Below are 14,243 nucleotides of genomic sequence, written 5' to 3'. Positions count from 1 at the left end.
GGAGATGCGGTTGGTGTTTGTGTCGGGTGCACAAGGCAGTCATTTGGTATTTGTACAGATGGTGCAGTGATTACAGGAAACCGAGAAGAGAACATCTGCCACTTTATCTAGTTACAGAGGTGTTTTTTTTTCTGGTGGTAAGAACCTTGAAGATTTATTCTCTTAGCAACTTTGAGACGCGCAGCCCAGCAGGTGAACTGGGGCCGCCGTGCTGTGTGTTCTGTCCCTGTCGGTGTCCGTGACTTACTAATAACCAGGAGTTTGTGCCCTTTGACTCCCTTCTCCTGTCCCACAAGCCCCACCTCTGCAACCACCAACCCACAATTCTCTAGATCTGCGAGCTTGGTTTTTGGTTTTGGGGGTTTCTTTTTCTTTTTCTTTTTCTTTTTTTTTTAGATTTCACATGTAAGTGTGGTCTTCCAGTATTTGTAAAGACAAGTCTGTCTTATTCCGCGTAGCATAATGCCCTCCGGGTCCATCTGTGTAGCTGCAGATGGCAGGATTTCCTTTGCTTTATTCTGCTTTAGCCTGTTTTCGTGATTTTATGGCCGTCGGGTATGTACATGCACATCGACACTTCGTGCCGGCCGACACTTGGGCTGCGGACCCGGCTGCTGGAGATGGTGCTTCGGTGAACGCGGGGTACGGGCGGCTGTTCAGGTCAGGAGAGTCTTTCCCTTTGGATCCGTGTCCAGAAGTGTAATCGCCAGATGATACGGTAGTTGTACGTCCCACTTTTTGAGGAACCTCCATACTGTTTCCCAGTGGCTGCGCCGATTTACCTTCCCCCAGCAGCGCACGAGGGTTCCCTGTTGTCCAGGTCCTCACCCACACTGGACGTTTCTTGGTTTGGGGGACACTCTTTTGTTCTTGTGTTTGATACTAGCCGTGCTGACGGGTGGGAGGGGAGATCCTTACTGTGGTTTTGATTTGCATTTCCTGCCAAGTAGTGATGTCACGCGCCTTTTCGTGCCCGTGGGTCGTGTGCAGGTCTTTGCGCGGAAAGTGTCTGTCTGATCCTCTGCCCGTTTTTGAGTCTTACTGGTTTTTGCTGTTGGCTTGTGTGAGTTCTCTCTGTATTCTGGGTATCAGCCCTGTGTCGGGGTCGGCGCACGTTCCCTCCCGTTCGTTTTGTTGGGGGAAAGTTTCCTTTGCTGTGCAGAAGCTTTTCGGTTGGATGCAGCCCCTCTTGGTTATTTTTGTTTTTGTCACCTTTGCTTTTGGGGTCAAATCCAAAAAATTGTCACCAGGACCAGTGTCAAGGAGCCTACTGCCTGTTTTCTCCTTGGAGTTTTCTGGGTTCAGGTCTCTAACCGGTCATGAGTTTTTTGTTCGCGTGTGATGTGAGGTGGGGGGTCTGGCTTCATGCTGCTGCACGGGGCTTCCGATTTCCCATCACCGTCAGTCGAAGAGACTGTTCTTCCCCCACCGTGTGTTCTTGGCTCCTCTGTTGTCGATAGTTGGGTGTGTTTCTGGGCTCCGTGTCTGTCTTTATGCCAGGACCATACAGCTGGGATTACTGTGGCTTTGTAACATAGTTCGAAGTCCGGGAGCGCGAGGCTGCCCGCTTTGTTCTGCCCCTAAAGATGGCTTTGCTGGGGCGCCCGGGTGGCTCACTTGGTGAAGTGTCTGCCTTCGGCTCAGGTCATGATCCCGGAGTCCCAGGATCAAGTCCCACATCAGGCTCCCTGCTCAGTGGGGAGTCTGCTTCTCCCTCTGCTCCTTCCCCTGCTCATTCTCTGTCTGCCAAATAAATAAATAAAATCTTTAAAAGAGAGAGAGATGACTTTGGCTAGTTAGAGCTTTTTGTGGTTCCACAGAAATTTTAGCATTATTTGGTCTATTTCTTGAGAAAATGCCATTGGAAGTTTGATAGGGTTTGCACGGACTCCAGGTGGCTCTGGCTGCTGTGGACATGGTGACGGTAGCAATTCTGCCAGCCTGTGAGCGCGGAACATCTTCCCGTTCATCTGTGTCTTCCGTCTCTTTCCTCATGGTTTCCTGATCACAGGGTACAGGTCTCTACCTCCTTGGTTAGATTTATTCCGTCATATTTTTTCAGGGCAGTTGTAAGTGGGATTGCTTTCTTATTTTTCTTTCTGATAGCTCATTATTTATAAAAGGAACAGATTCCCGCACAGGCATACCTTGTTTTATTGTGTTTTGCAGGTAATGCTTTCTTTCTTTCTTCTTTCTTTCTTTCTTTCTTTTTTTTAAGTAATTTGAAGATTTGTGGCATCTCTGCCTTAAAAGCAAGTCTCTCGGGGCCATTTTTCCAACAGTATTTGCTCACTTTTTGTCTCTGTCACATTTAATAGTTCTTGGCAACATTTTAAATTTTTTCATTATTTCTTATTATATTGATCTGGGATCCGTGATCATGACTTGCTGAAAGCTGTACATTGGCTTTTTAGACACGTTACTGCACACTTAGTGGTCGGCAGGCCTTGTGTTGTAACATACCTAACACACACTGGGAAAGCAAACAGTTCAGTTTCCTCACTGTGCCGCGATACTTGCTTGACAGCAGCAGTCTGAAACCGAACCCGCAAGTTATGTCTCTTGAGTTGTGCCCTGCACAAATTTACTGAATTTGTTTACTGATTTTTTTTAAGTTCGAAAGGTACATTTTTCTTTCCTACTCAACATACTTAATCCTATATAATCTTTTGCCCTGGTTATAAAAGAAATTTATGCTATAATTAAAAAATGAAAAAAAGGAGGAAAAAAGAAATTCATATCCATCATAGAGATTTTGGAAAATATAAAAAAGTGGAAAGGGCAAAACTCTTCTACCCAGAATTCACCAGTGTAACTATTTAAGTTTGTTTACTTCCAGCTCTGTGTGTGTGTGTGTGTGTGTGTGTTTAAGATTTTATTTGACAGAGACACAGTGGGAGAGGGAACACAAGCAGGGGGAGTGGGAGAGGGAGACGCAGGCTTCCTTCCCGCTGAGGAGGGAACCTGATGCGGGGCTCTATCCTAGGACCCTGGGATCATGACCTGAGCCGAAGGCAGATGCTTAATGACTGAGCCACCTAGCCCCCAGGGGGTGTGTGTTTTATAAATTAACATAATATTCTATATACGTTATATCCTTAAATATTGTTTGAGAACATGTTTTTATAGAGCTGCTTCGTGTTCTATCATCTGATTATGGCATTTTTAGTCTGATGGATATTTATATTCATTTTTCTCATTATTTCAAGTCTGTCAGTTATATATAAATATTGGTGTACCTTTAAAATTTTTAGAAGTTTTTTGTTTTTTTTTTTAAGATTTATTTGTTAGAGCGCATGTGCTCAAGAGAGAATGTGGCGTGGAGAGGACGAAGCAGGCTCCCCCCTAAGCTGGGATCCTATGTGGGGCTCAATCCTAGTACCCCAGGATCATGACCTAAGCTAAAGGCAGACACTTAACAGACTGAGCCCCCCCAGGCACCCTTAAGTTCTTTTTATGTTAAAATACATACTTGTACATGTGAAAAGACATGAGTAACTCTTAAAAAATAACTGAATTTAGGGGCGCCTGGGTGGCTCAGTGGGTTAAGCTGCTGCCTTCGGCTCAGGTCATGATCTCAGAGTCCTGGGATCGAGCCCCGCATGGGGCTCTCTGCTCAGCAGGGAGCCTGCTTCCTCCTCTCTCTCTGCCTGCCTCTCTGCCTGCTTGTGATCTCTCTGTCAAATAAATAAAAAAATAAAATCTTTAAAAAAAAATAACTGAATTTATAAATTGTGGAACAATTAACATAAAACGTATTTTTGAGACTAAGCAGCAAACATCCATACAGCTTGGATGCATTTTGCTGTCTGGAAAAAAAGCCCTGCACAAAAGACCTATTGTAGGATTCCGTTTATATGACCTTCTAGAAAAGACAGAAGCATATGATGACAAAGCATACCAGTGGTTGTCTGCGCTTGGGGTGGGATTGATGGACACGGGACACAGGGAGCTTCCTGGGGGTGATGGAAATGCCCTGGATCTTGGGGGTGGTGCTGGGAGTTCTGTGCCTTTGTCAGAACCCTTTGTACACTTAGAGTGGGAGGTTTTGCTGTGTATACCTCAGTGAGGCTCGTTTAAAAATACACACACAGCTCTGTAACCATGTGGAGAGAGAGAGAGTAGTCAGCGCCTTCGAAATTCCCCACGCAACCTCTCCTTTCCTGTCCATGGATCATCACCGTCCTGATCGGTGTGAAAGTTCCTCCTTTGCTTTAAAAAGTAGTTGTACCACCTATATGCAGGTCTCCACAGAATAGTTTGGATTTGTATGGTTTTGAAATTTTATTTCTATTTTTTTGAAGTTTATAGAGCTAGAATAGTACTTGTTATTTTGTGACTTCCCTTTTTTGGTCCACATTATGTTCGATGCCTGTAGGATGTGGTTCTGTCCATTCTGATTACATTCTGTCCTGTATTGATCACAAATGTTCTGTGTCACTGGCGATGCATGGCGGTTGTGTGGACCCTCTCCGGGTATAGATCACGGCGTGTGCATGTGCTCCTTCTACAGAGTGGCTGTGCGAGTGTATGCTCGCCCACAGTGTATGTGAGTTCACCACGCTCCACATTCTCACCAACAGTTAATCTCAGATGTAAGAGATTTTTGCTGGTCCGACTGGTGTGTGGTGATGTTCCATCGTGGTTTAATTTGCATGTCCATGATTGCTAATGAAGTCGGGTCTCTTTCCACGTATTATTGGCTGTATTTCCGCTTTTGTTCTTTTTGGCCATTTTTCTGTTGGGTCACTGGTTTCTGAACACGTGTGTTCTGTAATTCGTTCTTTTGTGGCTCCAAGTATGTGTCACGAATATGCTCTCCCATTCCTTGATGCGTTTTTGTATTTTCCTGGAGTCCTGTCTTCAGGTCACCATTTCTTAATTTTAACACTAATTTGTCAGTCTTCTCATTTATGGTTTTTGGATTTTTCTTATTTAAGAAATCTTTTTATGCGGCACCTGGGAGGCTGTCGGTTGAGCATCAGCCTTCGGCTCAGGTCTGATCCCAGGGTCCTGGGACTGAGCCCTGCACCAGGCTCCCTGTTCACTGGGGAGCCTGCTGCTTCCCCTGCCTGTGCTGACCAATCTTAAAAACAAACAAAAACCTTTCTATGTTCTAAGGATATGGAGCTTGTTTCCTTTATTCTAACAGCTTTTAGTCTGCCCTTTCAACTTTATGTAGGTCTGTAATCTGTGTAATTGTTTCTGTGTGGTGTGAGGCAGGGATCCAGTTTCATCCCCGCCCCCAACACGCGCTTTATCTTAGCCCTTCCCCTACTGCTAACACGAAGTATTGGCATCTAGTCGTGCAAATCCCTGTGCCTTTTACTTTTGAAAGACCATGTTGGCTCTTAGCCCTTGACACCTCCATGCCAATTTTAGAATCAATTTTGCAAGTTCCGTAAACAGATTAGAATTCTTTCAGCTGCCTTTATTTTCTAGTTCAGTTTGGAGGTAACTGACAGATGCTGAGTTTTCCCACCTTTGAACATGAAATCAGTTTTCAGATATTCAGGGCCTCTTTAATTTTAGTATCTTTTCACTTAAGTTTTATGATTTTCTCCAGTCTTACACATCTTTTGCTGACATATATCAATCTCATAGAAATTTGTTTTGACCTTATATCCAACAGCCTTGTTAGACTTGCTTATTATAATTCATCCACAGAGTGATTGATTGTTGTTTTTTGTTTGTTTGTTTTTTACTGTGTAAACTAATTTCATGTATCACAACTTTGTCTTTTGGCCTTTTGGGGCTGATAGGATCACCATTAAGATGTCCTGTGTCCCTTTGCAGTTGATCCCTTCCACCCATCCCCAAGTGCACAAGGACCTTTTTTGTCACTATTGTTTTGCCTTTCTCAGAATGTCCTATACGTGGAATCACACAACATGCAGGATTGTGTTGTGTTTTCTTTTACTCACTAAGATGCATCCAGGTTACGAGGATGCTTGCTTTATTCCTAAGTGTATGATCTTCAGTGTCGGTATATCTTAATCAAGCAAGCTTCAGATTCTCAAATCTGTGAGGGCCTCATCACATGTGACTGCCTCTGCTCTCCCACTTTCAGAGCCTCCCGTCAGTATCGTGCCCCCCTTGCTCTCATTTTGCATCTCCAACCTCTCATTTCATACCTCTGTATCTCTGCTTTTCGTGCTACAATTTGGATAGTTCTTTAGATGTGTTTACTAATTAACGGATTCTTCAGTGCTTAGGATGATGTTAAAACTGTTGCCTTATGATGGAATTTTCATATACAAAAATTAAAAATTCGAACCTAAGTAAAGAGAATAGTATAATAAGCCACCATTTCATCAGCTTCAGTCATTTTGTTAACTTGACCAATCTTCATGTACCCCACCGTACCCCCCCGTAGATCCCCGTGGCTGGAGTGCTTTGAAGCAAGTGAGACCTGTCATTTCATCTGTAGATATCCTAATATGTGTGTAAAGCATAGAGCACTTAAAATTTGATTCCAGTATGTTCGCCCAAATATCTTATGTTTTACAGTAGATTTCTTTAAATTCCAAACAGGGTTCTCGGGTTGGATATAGTGCATTTGTCTTGGAACTGTATTTTTTTTTTTAAGATTTTATTTACTTAAAGATTTTTTTTTTTTTTTTTTTTGACAGAGAGAGATCACAAGTAGATGGAGAGGCAGGCAGAGAGAGAGAGAGAGAGAGGGAAGCAGGCTCCCCGCTGAGCAGAGAGCCCGATGCGGGACTCGATCCCAGGACCCTGAGATCATGACCTGAGCTGAAGGCAGCGACTTAACCCACTGAGCCACCCAGGCGCCCTGTATTTTTGTTTTTAAATCAAATTTAATGGCATCTATACAGGGGATCCATAGATATGGAAGTTCTGTAATTCTCCTCTAATGTATAGATAGTTCAGTTCCCGCTTTATTTCTGAAACCAGGTTAGTTCTAGAGAATCCGCATTCCGGATTTCTCTTGGATAGTCGCTGTGTCATTTAACATGTTCCTCTGTACTGTTGGCTGGATGTCCTAGAAAATGGTAATCATGTCTAGGAATTTGATCAATTCAGGGTTGGTTTGTTTTTTTAAGATTTTATTTCTCTGACAGAGAAACAGTGAGGGAACACAGGGGGAGTGGGAGAGGGAGAAGCAGGCTTCCCACCAAGCAGGGAGCCTAATGCAGGGCTCGATCCCAGGACCCTGGGATTATGACCAGAGCCGGAGGCAGATGCTTAACAACTGAGCCACCCAAGCACCCCCAGGGTCAATTTTTTGACAACAGTACGTGGTGGCCATGGCATGTGGTTCCTGCTGCACTGCGTCGGGAGGCTCATGTCTGCTGGTGTCTGTAACGTTGGCAGTACTAATTGATAGATACGTGTTCTAGTAGAGGCTGCAAAATGCTGATAGTCTGTCATTCTTTCTGCATTCAGTAGCTGAAGTAGTCGGTTACTCTGGTCTGTTATTTCTCACCGCGTAAGCAGGAGACACATGAATGCGTGAGTCTTTCCCTTTATTTAGCCGCGTTCTGAGTAGTGAATTGGTGTTCAGCAGTCTCCAGAGGCGGGCAGGAATTGTTTTCAACTATCTCAGTCCCTTGCAGTTACGCTTTCGTGTTCACACCGTCTTGTCTTTGGCCCGCGGGAATCCCTTCCAACTAGGCTTCTCTGACACAACGCTGGGGGTCTGACAGTTGTTTTCTGGCACTAGAGAGTGTTTGCAGGTTTTAAACGCTGTGCCGGTACGCGGACGCCACCATTTCTCCCCGCAGTGTTCACTGTTCCGAGTGGGAAATGGTATTTAGAGACGATAAGCCAGACACCAGGTGTCTCTTCACCACCAGGCAGGTCACGGTTTCTAGGCCTTTCCCGCGGGTTGAGGTTGGAAACGGTCATTACTCCAAAGAGAAAAATGTGTCTTTAGTTCACATTGACACTTTCAACTTAAAGATCAGGGTTTTTATTGAAATTTCGTGATTAGATACTTGGTGGTTAATCTGCCCACAGCCGCGGGGGGTCAGTTTCAGGATGACCGCTGCAGGCAGCGCGGGGTCTTTGCAGCTGCTTCAGTTCCCGCGTGATAGCCGCGCTAGGGACGCACAGCCACGTTTCTGTGGCTGCCGTCACTTGACGTAATTCTTCTGGTAGTAGCACTGTTAGGCGTGTTTGTTTCATTTGGCTTTTGATTTTAGGAATTGCTTTTGTTTTCATTTTTACGGTTCTATAAAACAATGACATGGTTCCACAGACAACTCTAAACAAGGTACATTCAGAAATCTTCCTTTCTCGGGGCGCCTGGGCGGCTCAGATGGCTAAGCGGCCGCCTTCGGCTCAGGCCATGATCCCAGTGTCCTGGGGTCGAGCCCCACATCGGGCTCCCTGCTCAGTGGGGAGTCTGTGTCTCCCTCTCCCACAGCTCATACTCTCTAAGTAAAATCTTCTAAAAAACAAGAAGCAGTCTCCCTTTCTCTGTCCTTCTTCCCTCAAGTAGGTATTAGGTTTTGACTTAGCTTTCCATTATCCTCACTTAGTTCTGTGTGAGAGAAGGTGTGTATCTTTCCATCCCTCCGCCTCCTGGGTAAAGGCAGCAGCGTCTGCCTGACACCCTGTGTGTCCAGCTCTTCTGACTTGGCCACACATCCCGAGGTCGCCCCACAGGGCACAGGGCAGCCGTGAAGGACTTGGTGCTCTGCGGGCGGGCCGTGGCGTGTGCCCTGAACTGTTCTCCACAAACAGCCCTTCGCGTTCCCAGCCTCTGCTGTGACGAGCAGGAGAGCTGCAGTGAAGAGCCTTTTGCCTCTTTCTACCACGGACCCAGTGCGTGTCTGCGAGTCCCCCGAGCGGGGCTGCTGGGTCATAGGACACGAGCACAGGCGTGATCTGCCGTCTTGATCTGACTGTGGAGGTTGTGGCTTTCCTAGAATCTAGCAGATAAGTTGCTCTGATCAGAGTATGTCTGTTTTACTTCTCATTCCTTTTAAAGGGAAGAGAACAGTTTTATTCTCTGAAAACTTTCCTCACTGACCTGGCAGAGTAACTTGATTTCTCTTTGGAGTTCTTTGCGGGCAATATAATCCTAAAACCTAATTTCTATTTTTTCTGAAATTTCAGCAAATCCCTTTACGAATACTCTAAGACCTTCATCGTGTCACTCGTCCTCGGCAAGGATGTCATTCCCCGGTGAGTCCTCTGGATGCTTCGTCTGGGCTCGGGGCGGCCGAGACACTGAGTCCTGAGCCTCCATCTGGTCTTTTGCCGAACAGGTTAAGTGTGACTAACCTGGAAGACCTGAAGAAGAGAATTTTGCGAGTGATCGCTCACTGCAACAAGCCCAAGGTAAGTGGGGGGCCTGTGAGCGCATCTGGGGGGCCCGAGGCTGGACGGGCCACGGGGAGGTGCTTCCAGCTCCCGAGCCTCTTCGACCAGGGCCTTGGATGCTGTTGCCTGGAGCGCTTCGCCCTCCGTACGGACTTGGGTCCGGCGTCCCACAGGCGATGCCGAAGGCGGTACACGCTCGGTCACAGGATGCCACAGTGAGAACCCTCCAGTAGAACCTTCCCTGTCCTACTGAGGGGACTTGCTATCTGTCGTACTTTGTTAGCCTGTCTTGTGACCAACAGTATTTTGATGCTTTTGGTCCCAACGCTGAGAAAACAAATCTGCCAGAGTTTAAGAAGTCCAAGTACAGGGGCACCTGGGTGGCTCAGTGGGTTGGGCCGCTGCCTTGGCTCAGGTCATGATCTCGGAGTCCTGGGATCGAGCCCCGCGTCGGGCTCTCTGCTCAGCGGGGAGCCTGCTTCCTCCTCTCTCTCTGCCTGCCTCTCTGCCTGCTTGTGATCTCTCTGTCAAATAAATAAATAAAATCTTAAAAAAAAAAAAATGTTTAAAAAAAAAAGTCCAAGTACAGGTATACCGGGGACTGTTGCAGTCGTTAACAGTGGTGGCCGGAGGTTATGTTTACCACTAGAGAAAGACAGCCATGGCGTAGTGAAAAGTATTTTAAAGGGCAGATTTTAAAATGATTCTGTGGGGATATATCCCCTAAGGCAGTGGATATAAAGTTTTTAGAAGGGATTTTCACTTTTTAACCGGTTTTCTGACATTTTTTGTTGTTGCTCCTCAAAAAAATTTATTTAAAATAAGCTTCTCCTTACCAACTGCTCCCCACTCAGAGTTCTAAAAAAAATTAATGAATGTCATTAAGGGAAAGAGTAAAGTTGGTTGGCAGAACTGTCCGAGAAGAATGAAGAGTGATTTTCTTCAGAGTCGGCAGGGTTTGGTTTCTCCGTACTGCTTCCTGTTTGATGTGGCTTCATGGCCCAAGAGACACAGGAGTTGAGGCCCCTGACATTCCTGCCCCTAAGATCCAGGATTTAGAGAGACGGCCGGTCTGAGCTCTGAGGGTCACTGTTCCCCAGCACGAGCTTCCGGGGCCGAGGTCCGAGTAACCAGCAGGCTGCCTTCTCGGGTCTGTCCACCAGTACCAGATCCTGCTGCACGGGTGCTGGTATGAGCTGTTCGGAGGAAGCCCGGATAACTTTCCCACGGAGCTGGACGGGGGCACCCAGGGAGACCTGACGCAGCCGCTTCTGGGGGAGCAGAGCCTTCTGTCGCACGGGTCACCGACCTACAGCTTCTCCAGCGACTCCCCCTTGGAGTCCCCCACCAAGTACCCCCATCTCTACCCTCCCGGCAGAATCATCCACCTGGAGGAAGAAGGCACTGCAGGGAGGTGAGTGCGGGCAGTGCAGGCAGCGGGGGCACGGAGCTGCCGGGGCTCGGTCCACACAGATAGGAAACTCTCTACACACAGGTTTTAGCCTAAAGGGCCGCTCAGCTAGTTCACCTCTGTCTTTCCCAGGTTTTGGCGTTCTGCTGCTCGGTACAGCGCGAGGTGGTCCCACGAATCACAGTTCAGCAAAATACTCATCGGCCCCAAGATGTTGACAGACCACATGCCGGACATCCTGATGAAAGCCTTGGACAGCGTGGTGTCGGGCCGGGCCGGCTACGCTTTCTGCCCAGCTGGAGGCGGCTCGAACGTGGATGTGGTCTAACTGGGGCTCATGCAAGCTGCTGCAGGACGACAGACTCCCGCTTCTGTTCTTAACCGACAAAAATCAGAGGGATTCCCCTGATGCCGGAACCTCGGATGTCCACTGGTAGGAACTGGAGGGTCCTCTAAATCACTGGCTAATTTGGGAAGTCGTTCTGACCCCAGTATTAGCAGAGCCAGTTGTCAGGAGAGCACGGAGAGCACAGGGCAATTCCTTAGTGATCTGAGAACTGTCCCAGGAAAGGGTGGGAATCCAAGACCAGGTGTTAAGATGCGTTCCTACCTCTGATGCCACCTTTTCACTGATGGGGTCTTCAGGGTCTCACCACTGTTGAGGAGTCTGAACCAGGCATACGGATGTGCAGTTTACTTTGCAGACGGGATTGTCCTGGCTGCACACACCTGTACACGCCATTGTCAGGGCACAAACAGGCTTTCTCCCGGGGGGCCCCGGGTCGGGCTGGGAATTAGGCCCCTGCCCCTGAGCGCGCCAGTCTCCACATGGAGCGGACTGCTTCATTTGCACACGATATACTGGCTTTTGGAGGGCAGCCAGCGGAGTCAGAGGGAGTTAATAAAGCACTTACATGTGTCATTCGTGTCTGGACAGTGATGTACTCATCCACTGGATGTTTCCAAAAAGGTCCGTTTTACCGGCTGGTTGTATAGCAATCCTGTTATAAAAGTTTTGTCTACTATAGGGGCGCCTGGGTGGCTCAGTGGGTTAAGCCACTTCCTTCGGCTCAGGTCATGATCTCAGGGTCCTGGGATCGAGCCCCACATCGGGCTCTCTGCTCAGCAGGGAGCCTGCTTCCTCCTCTTTCTCTGCCTGCCTCTCTGCCTGCTTGTGATCTCTCTCTGTCAAATAAATAAATAAAAATCTTTAAAAAAAAAAAGTTTTGTCTACTATAAACAACAAAAATGAAGCCTTAAGCTTTCTTGGAGCTGTGGGCTAAAGGGTGAAGATCATACAGGCATCTGATTTAACCCTACCGAAGTGCTAGAAAATGACACTAAATACATCTCTTTAAAAAGCAAAAATCCCTAAGGATGGGGAAAGAAGAAAAGGAACGTGGGTTGACTAGAGGTAAACAGACTCCCACATGGAGGAAGGGCCCAGCTACCCTGGCTTACAACTCTGCCCCCCGCCCCCCAGAGCGCAGCAGGGAATCAGGAAGTCTGGCCCTTGGTTTGCTCTGGGGGAGGGGCCCGGATAGCAGGGCAGTGGGAGGCAAGGGGATGACGCTCCTCAGCTTCTCACACTTGGAGAAGATGCCAGAACCACCCCCCTGAAGATTGTCCAGGGCAACCTGACCTCTGGAGACCCCTCCCTTGGGGCCTCTCAGCGCTCACACCAATACCACCTTAGTCTCTGAGTACCTGCAAAGGTCATTTTAAAAAACTGTGATTGAGATGCGACAGTGTTCAGCTGCTACAAGTTTCGCTTCTAAACACAATTCCTGTACGTTCCTAGTGGCAGGAAGCTCAAAGATCTTAGACACCCCTTAATACTACGTGCGGTGCCATTTCCAATGTGCCTCCCCCTTTCTTAAGATGTACTTATTTTAGAGCAAGCATAAGGAGGAGGGGTGGAGGGAGAGAGAATCCCAAGCAGACCATGCTGAGCGTGGAACCTGACGCAGGGCCTCACTCCTAGGATCCTGAGATCATGACCTGAGCCGAAACTGAGAGTCAGACCATTAACCACCTGCACCCCCAGGTGCCCCTACAATCTGCTTCTGCGGACTGTGAACCTTTAAGCACTGGCCAAGGCCTGGCGGGCACACTCGGAACATGGGACCAGAAGAGACTACTTAGATGTAGAGCTTGGGAACAGAGAAAGTGTTGCAACCACAAAACTTATGCCAAGACTGGAAAGTGGAGAATAAAGAATGCCTGGAAATTAGAAGCACGACAGGTGGAAGTCCAGAGCTTGTGGGAGGCACACAGCTATGGCAGCACACGGAGCCACCCAAGCACACAGGAGAAAAGCAGACAAGGACATGCAAACCAGGGTGACAGTCCCACAGAACCTATCAACAAAAATTCACCCCACACAACAGAAATGGCCAAGGAGGACCCAAGAGAGCTGCCTTCCAAACTGAGGGGAACTGATCTCCACCCTGGGATTTCCAACCAGCCAGAAAACACCAGGAGAGAACGAAGTTATTTTCAAAGACACAAGGGCTGAGAAACAGATTACCACACACTTCTGTCTCGGGAAGCTCTGGGAGGTGGTGGTCAAGACGAAGCAAACTAAAAAGGAGTCGGGGCACCTGGCTGGCTCAGTTGAGAAGTGTGTGACTCCTGACCTCAGGGTCATGAGTTGGAGCCCCACACTGGCCCTGGGGATTATACTAAAGATCAACCCATCAGGCAATGGTGGCCCGAGGATTCTGAGACTTTAGGAAAATGAAAATCAGTAAAACACGTAATACATGCCGACATCTTGAGAGATTTAGCCTGTAGATGGAGGTTTGCTTGAATCATGAAGTGCACAGGAAATGAAGCAAATCAAGTACAAATGATCCCTGACAAAAAACAAGAAGTTGTGCAGCCAAATTCTGTTATTCCAGGACTGAGCTAGGAATATTCACACGGTCACAGACACTAAATAGCGACCCCCAACCCAAATCATTCTCTTGAGGGAATGGGCAACTGTGTGTTTGGGGGGGGGGGGGCTGCCATGCACAAGAGTATCTGTGGTAACAGCTGAAAATGAAAAATGCAGCGAGCAGTCAAGTGATTTAGCCAGACCCCTGGGGAGGGGAGGGGCTGGAGACTGAATCAGATAAAGTGCCATTTAGTGAGCCGGACTGTGCAACAAAGCCTGCGGGATAAAACCCAAAAACGGGGGGGGGGGGGGGAGGGGATAGAGGGGTATAGCTTGCAGGTGGGTGAGCAGGTGGAGATTTGGGGAGGGGGCTCTTGGAGAGGGCATGGAGGCTCTGTACCCCTCCCCCATACCTGGCCTAGGCAGCTCTTCCATCTGGCTGTTCACATTCTATCCTTTCATAACTGGTGATCTAATAGGTAAAAAAAAAAAAAAAATCACTTCGGCATATGGAGATAACAAAGATGAGTTAAAAGGACTCAAACTGGTTGCTTTTAGAAAGGGTGTGAAGGGAGAAGGCTGCTGTTTTTGTAGTAAGCCTTTAGAACTCCATGGTCTTTAAACTGCCTGTCTTTAAAAAATACTCAAAAATAATCT

General features: G+C 47.5%; 1 protein-coding gene across 2 annotated transcripts in view; it reads left to right on the top strand.

Moving 5' to 3' along the window:
- DAGLB (diacylglycerol lipase beta) overlaps positions 1-11,627 on the top strand; it is a 30,536-nt gene extending 18,909 nt beyond the window's left edge. For both annotated transcript variants that reach the window (XM_047714117.1, XM_047714118.1), the window contains 4 exons: positions 9,088-9,156; positions 9,240-9,312; positions 10,458-10,708; positions 10,838-11,627. In XM_047714117.1, coding sequence (XP_047570073.1) covers positions 9,088-9,156; positions 9,240-9,312; positions 10,458-10,708; positions 10,838-11,033 — 589 coding nt within the window. In that variant the 3' untranslated portion in view covers positions 11,034-11,627. The remainder of the gene's footprint in view (positions 1-9,087; positions 9,157-9,239; positions 9,313-10,457; positions 10,709-10,837) is intronic.
- The last annotated feature ends 2,616 nt before the right edge of the window (positions 11,628-14,243 follow it).

The sequence above is a fragment of the Lutra lutra genome, chromosome 18 (genome assembly GCF_902655055.1).
Source record: "Lutra lutra chromosome 18, mLutLut1.2, whole genome shotgun sequence".
NCBI lineage: Eukaryota > Metazoa > Chordata > Mammalia > Carnivora > Mustelidae > Lutra > Lutra lutra.
The sequence above is the reverse complement of the archived record's forward strand: the minus strand, read 5'-3'. Positions and strand labels throughout refer to the sequence as shown.